This window comes from Lactuca serriola, chromosome 1 (assembly GCF_051521515.1).
Source record: "Lactuca serriola cultivar US96UC23 chromosome 1, Lser_US96UC23_V15, whole genome shotgun sequence".
In the NCBI taxonomy this organism is placed as follows: Eukaryota; Viridiplantae; Streptophyta; class Magnoliopsida; order Asterales; family Asteraceae; genus Lactuca; species Lactuca serriola.
In genome coordinates, this window is record NC_136408.1 from 13,683,013 (window position 1) to 13,690,809 (window position 7,797).

General features: G+C 33.4%; 1 protein-coding gene across 3 annotated transcripts; it reads left to right on the top strand.

Annotated features, from left to right (window-relative positions):
- Window positions 1–523: 523 nt before the first annotated feature.
- Window positions 524–7,076, top strand: LOC145050924 (P-loop containing nucleoside triphosphate hydrolases superfamily protein). Of its 3 annotated transcripts, none has more exons than XM_078999117.1 (13): window positions 524–1,967; window positions 2,072–2,246; window positions 2,748–2,860; window positions 2,977–3,078; window positions 3,189–3,258; window positions 3,657–3,712; window positions 5,490–5,540; window positions 5,656–5,760; window positions 5,851–5,895; window positions 5,994–6,096; window positions 6,185–6,381; window positions 6,543–6,635; window positions 6,797–7,076. In XM_078999117.1, the coding sequence occupies exons 1-13, from the start codon at window positions 720–722 to the stop codon at window positions 6,962–6,964; spliced, it is 2,526 nt and encodes an 841-aa protein (XP_078855243.1). In that variant the 5' UTR covers window positions 524–719; the 3' UTR covers window positions 6,965–7,076. The 3 variants fall into 3 exon arrangements, with proteins under 3 accessions (XP_078855243.1, XP_078855313.1, XP_078855281.1); XM_078999187.1 differs by having other exon boundaries at window positions 6,185–6,355; XM_078999155.1 differs by having other exon boundaries at window positions 2,138–2,246.
- Window positions 7,077–7,797: the final 721 nt, after the last annotated feature.

Genomic DNA, 7,797 nt, shown 5'->3' on the forward strand with positions numbered 1-7,797 from the left:
ACATACACTCAAACATGACATAGGTATATGTGGTTGTTGGATGGCTTCATTAATCCACATACAAGTAAAAGTTTTAATGACCTACTAAGTTGGTATTAGTATATTTTATCTTTAATAAATTAAAGATCTTTTTACATTTTATTTTTATTCATCATCTCCAATTAAATACTGACAAATATATTAAAATATTATTAATTTCATTAGATGTCAACCGTATCATATTATATTTAATTTGAATAAAAAATTTAATGGCCTCCTAATTTGCTATTAATATATATTTCTATAATAAAATAAATATCTTTCTATGTTTTGTTTCAATTCATCGTCCTATCCATATTAAATAATAAAAATATATTAACATATTATTAATTTTATTAAATGTTTCATGTTACATTTAACATAAATAAAAAATTTAATAGAATAACATAGATAAAAAATTTAATAGAATAAAATATAAAAGAATATTTAATTACTCTTTCTTTTTAATAGGTCTTGATAGCACAAAAATTAACATAGCGACCGATTAAACCCAAAAACCTAAAAGCAAGACTAATGGTGTTTCTCCAGAATTAATTTGACAAGAGAAGGGTAAGTTTGTGCTCGATTAATGTCATCACAACCTGTCGTCAAATAGGCATCCTTTTGCTGTTCTTCTGTTTCCTGGAACCCAGGGATTTTCATCGTTGCCGTACCAATCACTCATAATTTTCTGTAAGCCGATGGATCATTCATGGCGTCCTCCGCCTCTGCCACTAGTACCAGGTAACAACGCCAACATCTGCCCAATCTGCTCAACATCTCACTTCCCTTTTTGCCCTCCTCCCCCATTCATCGAAAACCCCAGATTCCATTACTCACAACCCCAAAACGATTACTATCATCAACGACCCCGTTTTGATCACCCCCATCCATTCCCGAATCATCAGAGTTCGTTAAGTTATAACCATGATTATAATTCTATTAATGGGCATGTAGGTAGACGACCTACGTGGTATGGTAGTAACCCTAGCTTAGATATGAGTCCGTATAATGCCGTCGTCGATCCTCCTATGGTTAATGGAAATTATAGTAATCATCATATGGGTGGTGTTGGCTCTGCTGGTTATGGATATGATGGCTATGATAATGGCGGAATTAAGAGAATGAAAATTGAACCCATTGATAATAACAAGGGTCCTAGAGGATCCTTTATGGGTGGTGAAATTGCAGATACATCAAAGTCCTCATCTGACAATGAGAGAATATTGAAGTTGATTCATGATCATGGCAATGCTGTCAATGGTGGTCTTCCTAAAGTAGGCGCAAATTCAACTTCGGAATCCAATGGTGAAAATGGCAATATATATGCACATGAGAAATTTGGAGAAACTCGTGAAGTTAGGGATGACATGGGATTCAAACGGAAACGTGAGATGAGTGACTTTCCAAGTAGCAGGGAAGATCATGGAGTAGTGTATGCGAAGACTAATGTTCATTTTGATCAAAGAGATGAACAAACACAGGATCACCATAGAGGAGCAGCTCCATATCATTCTGTTTTGCAGAGAAGTGAACTGAATCAAAAATTGCATGATCCAACTACTGGAACTTTACAAGAGAATCATCACAATTTGCAGCGAACAACTCAGATTAAGTTGCCACAACCTACTTATGTTAATACACCTAGTTCTTTTGGGACAAACTTTGGTCCAGTGGAGGTTCCTTATGCTTATCGTGGCCAACCTCCTCTTCCTGTTTCCCCTCCACCACCACTACCCATAGACCCACCACGGAATCATTTCTTTGAGCCATTCACTTCACCACCAGTACAAAAGCCCTCTTTGTTTCCTATTGGTGTTAGTTCTTCAGCAGACTCGTTATCTTCATCATCATCATCACGTTCTGCAATTCCTGAACACCAATCATCTACACAAGTTTATTATGCCAATAACGCAGGTCACCATCCTTCAACTCTTTCTTCTGTTGAGGTACGACTAAGGAAGTTTTTCTTTTTTATTAAGTCTGTGTTTTCCTATCAGATGTTACTGTGACATTCCTTCCTTTCACTGATAACCAACATTGTGATTCCTAGGAATTTTACACCCGACAATCTTCATCTGAAAAACATCTGAGAGATGTTCAACCTTTTCCATTGCAGCATATATCTTCAGAGAAGCCAAATATTATTGATGCTTCTCGCATATTTAAGCAGCCACACCGAGTATCTCGTCCTGATCACTTGGTGATAATCCTACGTGGACTTCCAGGTAGTTTTCTTGATCATAAACAAGTCTTTCAGTTGTCTCTAATAAAGTTTAATTTTAACAAACTGAAATGACCATGTTCTTTTTCTCTTTCTCTTTGGGTTAGTGGTGGATTTTGATGTGAAATTCCTTTCTTCCTTTTACCTAATTTAGGCGGTGATTTTTGTCTGCCTTCTGGCTTCACATGATGTCATCCAAATAAAAAGCAGTATTCATTGCTATAACCGGGTGGATTTTTTCAAGTGTAATGTCCTAATAAAAAAAAGTTGAAAGTACAATGCCATTCACTACCTTGATAAAAAGAAAACTGAAAGTACAATGCTGTGAATTGTGATAGAAAGAAATGAAAGTAGGATGCTATAATACTCAAATAAATGAACCATATGGAGTACAAAAATCACACTTAATATCAAGTTTACATCTTTTTATAACTAGTACTAGTATTGTTTGTGTTGATGTCTGCATTTGGCAATTAAGGCTCATGGCCTACATCAATGTTTGCAGGTAGTGGAAAGAGCTACTTGGCAAAGGTGCTGCGTGATATTGAGGTTGAAAATGGTGGGGAAGCACCACGCATTCATTCAATGGATGAGTACTTCATGACTGAAGTTGAAAAGGTTTATAGTTGGCTTCTTTTCTTTTGTTTATAGTATATTTTATATATCTCTATACTATATTTAAGAAACTTTAGTGACCCGACATTCTGATTTTAAGTATTGTACCTATTTTATAGGCTGAAGACAGTGAGTTTTCAAAGTCTTCTGGTTCTCTTAGAGGCAAGAGACAAGTAATGAAGACTGTGATGGAGTATTGTTATGAACCTGAAATGGAGGAGGTAATTTTAATTACTTATATAACGACCAAAATTGAAGTTTGTTTGGTACTTTGCCTTATGGAAAGTGTTCTATTGATTCTAACATAACATTGGTATATATCTTTGCATAGGCTTATCGAGCAAGCATGCTGAAGGCATTTAAGAAGACCCTTGATGAAGGGGTTTACTCGTTCATAATTGGTATGGTTTATTTGGGACACAAGTTCCAAACTATTAGTATACAAGGGTTTATATTCTGTCTTTATCTTAATATCTTGTTATCTGATGTCAATCCTTTAGCATTGCGAGTAGTATTCTCGTTTTCCCCTTAATCCACTTGCTTTTTGTGGTATAAAATTCTATGTGGTTTAGTACTGAAATGCTTGCATTTTAGAAGTCTAGTGCTTGCTAATCTTGGTGATGAATGGTCTGCTTTAAAAAATAAAAAGAATGTTATTGATTAGACTAGCTTTTGATGGGTAAGAGTGATTGTAGAGTAAGTGGGGCTCAATTTACACTAACCAGCGATGCAGTTTGTTTTATTTTTTTGAGCCAATTGACTTATTTGTTGCTGGTATGTCATGTGTTCCTCGTCTTAGTGGATGACCGCAATCTGCGGGTAGCTGATTTTGCTCAGTTTTGGGCAACTGCTAAGGTATACTCTCATACTCATACTTACCTTCTCTCTGTAGGGATGCTTTTTTTATTTGCAGGTTTTAATGATACCATAATGTGCTTAAGTATCAAGGTAGTTGTCTTTTATAAGTTATTGGGAAGTATGTGACGAGATTCATCATTTTAGATATGCAAACTTGGAAATCGTTATGAAAATATGTTGATGTTATGGATTCATTGGAGAACATCCTATATTTATCTATTTTGTGAACCTTATTGGCAAGCTAGGCATTTTATTTTTGGGTTAATTGGAAAAAAAAACAACATATTTTCATTTATTTGTTTTTTTATTTACTCCAATTACCACATTTTACTTTGAGTTTTCTAACCTATTATAGCGAAGTCATCCAAATACTAATTAATTTTCATGGTAGTTCTGTTAAAGTACAATGTCCTAAGAAGAAAAAGATGGAAGTACAATGCTATCGTGAGGTAGAAATTTCAAAATACAAGGTTTTAATAAGAAAAAAATTGGAAGTATAATGCTACAATAGAATGAAAAGAAAGTAGGATGATATAATAAACAAATAAACAGACGTACATTTGCTATTTCTTGCATTTAGCATTTTTATTTTTGACCAAACTTATAAGCCTGTGATCCATTCAGAGCCAAGCAATTTAAAAGTCTTAAAGGGGTTTAAATTTGTGAATCAAGTTGCTGTATATATTTTATATTAATAATTTTATTTTCGAGCAAACTCCTGTATCAGTACCTGGGAGGCTGGGACACACATCGACAATTCAAAATAAAATTAGGGTTTGTGCCAAATACAAGCAAAGTAGCTGGAATTGTACTATTTTGTTTTGAATTGTATAATTATGTCAGGTGTTTCAAGTTTGTTATAGAGGCTTGTTTTGCCCTTGGATAGTTGGATTTATCAACACGTATATCTTTTCCTTATCTTTTATTTTCATTACTATCTGAAATAATATTTTGATGATACGACATTCTTTGTAATTCATACATCAGTGCTTTGACTTTTATATGGAATTTATCACTTCTGTTCTTTATTTTGGGGGAGAGATTTGTCATTTGTGTTGTTATGTTTAATTAGCTGTGTTGTCCTTATTGTTTCCACAAACTAAACTCCTGTGAACTATAAGGTTGTGTTTGTTACATGGGACAAGACTGGATGTTACAATCACACAAATTCTATGTAATGGAGTTGTATTAGACAATAATCATAATAATATTCTCTCAAACTACTTCATGCTATTCTATTGCTCCATCTTCCCTCAGATGCAATTATTATTTATGTTTTGATGGCAAGCTGGAATTTTATATAGTAGTATACACAAGCATACTTTGTTGTTACCTATGTAAATGTGGCAACTACCATGCACACTGTATTTGTTCAGTCATGGAATCTTTCTGTAAGGTGATGACAGTGGGCCTATATATGAAATTGATCTTTTTTTTTTTTACAATTATTTATAAATCGACACTTTTACTGTTTTAACATTGCATGCTCCAGTCCCCACTCTGGAAAGTGACCATTGCACTTGTAAAATTGCAAAACAAGACCACTGAATATTACAATCTCTTGCTTTTTCACCAAAAGTTAACCAGGTTCCCTGATTGTTTTGTGACTAAGTGACATGTTTGGTGGTAAAAGATTGCAAGAAATTTATGGCATTTACTTTTATTAAGGATGGAGACCATTTGCATTATTTGTGACATGAAAATTATAAGCATTGCAGATTTGTGAGGAGTATATATCTGCTGTTATTCATTTGTTTCCTGTTTTTTGTTGCAGAGATCGGGTTATGAAGTATACATAGTGGAAGCCTCATACAAGGATCCAGCAGTGAGTTTAAATATCACATAAACAAGCCTTTCTAATTCTAAATACTAAAACATTGAACATAATAAAAACACAAATATGATTATTATAAGGAAGACTGGTTTGTGATTTGTGATAGGGTTGTGCGGCTAGGAATGTGCATAACTTTAGCCTGGATGATATACAGAAGATGGCTACACAATGGGAAGAAGCTCCATCATTGTACTTGAAAATGGATGTCAAGGTTTGTTTTAACACATCTATGGATGGATGGATGGATCATCGAATAATATAAAAAATTATTGAAAAGTTGATTTGATATTTTACTTTGCAGTGTTTACTCCATGGAGATGGTTTTGATGAAGGTGGGATTCAAGAGGTAAGCTTAGCAATGAGTGTAGGTAGTGTTTGGTTTTGCTAAGGGCATTCACGTCTTTTGATGGAATCTGAATCCGTATGAATATTTGAAACTGACAGGTGGACATGGATATGGAAGATGAAGATGATGATGCTATAGATGGTAAAAGTCCACATGAGAATATGAAAGAGCAGGTGGATGATTTAACACCTCATGGTATTGGTATGTATGCATGATTATTAATAATTATAATACAAGACATTTGGTTGAAAGGAGACAGTAAACACATATGGTTTTGTGAATTGCTTAGATGATGATGTGAAGAAGAAGAAGCAGCATAATGATACACCAGAAGTGAAACATTTGAGTAGAAGTAAATGGTCAAATGATATGGATGGAAATGAGTCCCATGAAGAAGAAGCAACACAAAATGGTGGTGCTCTTTCCGGCTTAATTCAAGCATATGGATATAGTAAGGAAGGTAAATCTGTACGCTGGGGTGATCAGGTGTGTATTTTCATACATGTTGCTTAAAAGATATTTCATAAAATACAAGGAAATAAATAAATAAATGTGGGCATATAAGTTGTTCTTTTTGCAATTGAATTAAGTGTATCAAGTCAAAAAGAAACGACAGACACCTTTGACTTTTTGTTTGTTTGTGTCAGGGTGGAAATGTTGGGTTCTCAATAAGCGCAACAAGAAAAGGGAAAGCAACCACAGCATCATTACTTATTGGGCCTGGTTCAGGTTACAACTCGGTAAGTTATTGTTGTTGTTCATATGGATCTTGCTGGAGGGTATATATAATATAATATAATATATTAGACAATTCATCAATTGAAACCCTCAAAATTTGTAATTTGTCATTGATAATGCTAAATGTAATAAATAAATTAGTTATTGATATTGATTGTTGCAGAAATCAAACCCATTATCAGAGGAAGAGTGCATAAAGGGAGGTGTTGAGTCAAAAAGTCAAAATGTATTCCAAGAACGAATCCGGGCAGAACGTGAATCTTTCAAAGCTGTTTTTGATAAAAGGCGACATCGGATTGGTGGGTTCAACTTCAATGTGGATGAAGAATAAGTAACAGCTTCAATCTTTATGTTTTTGTTGTATCTATCATCTACTAAAATTTTGTAGCTTGTTGGATTTCAAGTTCAAAACTAATAAATATAATTTTATATCTTTTACTTCACTATTGCAATCAGTGACGCGACTTCCTTTTATTTGGTCCAAATGAAGTGTTAAATGCAAGTAATAGGAATCTACTTTTCTTATTACAAAATTATACTTGCTGTTATTTAAATACAAAGCAATAATTACTATTATAAATGAATATATTTTTTAAAATCTAAATACTACCAAATTCTTTCTAGTGAAGCGGAACATTTCATTTCATGTTGCAATTCTTTGGTTAGGGATTTCCAGAATGTAGAATGTTGTTTGTGGATTTCTAGCCTATTATATTATATGCCGAACGGCTTTTTGGTTGGATGGAAATAAATGAAGTAATAGAATAGACGTGTTAATGGAATGAACCACTATGATTCCATTTTGATGTTTGGTTATTCCACCGGAGTGAAATGAGTTATTAATCCATGTTGTTTAGTATGCATAAGCCACTACGATTCCATTTTGATGTCTGGTTATTTCTCTGGAATGAAATGAATTATTAATCTATCTTGTTTGGTACGTATAAAAAGACGAGAGAAAGGAATGTATTTAATGTTTGGTACGCATAAAAAGACGAGAGAAAGGAATGTATTTAATTGTTAATAATAGGAATGTCTCATAGAATGTATATGATTTACAATCCTTTACAACACTATTCAATAAACAAAATATATTTTATCGTAATAAATACATAAAGAATAAATAAAAAACCATAATTATTTCAGTAACATAAATAAATAAAA

Coding starts and splice junctions, on each gene's coding strand:
- LOC145050924 (XM_078999117.1), top strand. CDS start 720: ATGGATCATTCATGGCGTCCTCCGCCTCTGCCACTAGTACCAGGTAAC. Junction 5,761..5,850: donor ACTTGAAAATGGATGTCAAG/GTTTGTTTTAAC, acceptor TTTACTTTGCAG/TGTTTACTCCATGGAGATGG. Junction 6,382..6,542: donor CTGTACGCTGGGGTGATCAG/GTGTGTATTTTC, acceptor TGTTTGTGTCAG/GGTGGAAATGTTGGGTTCTC.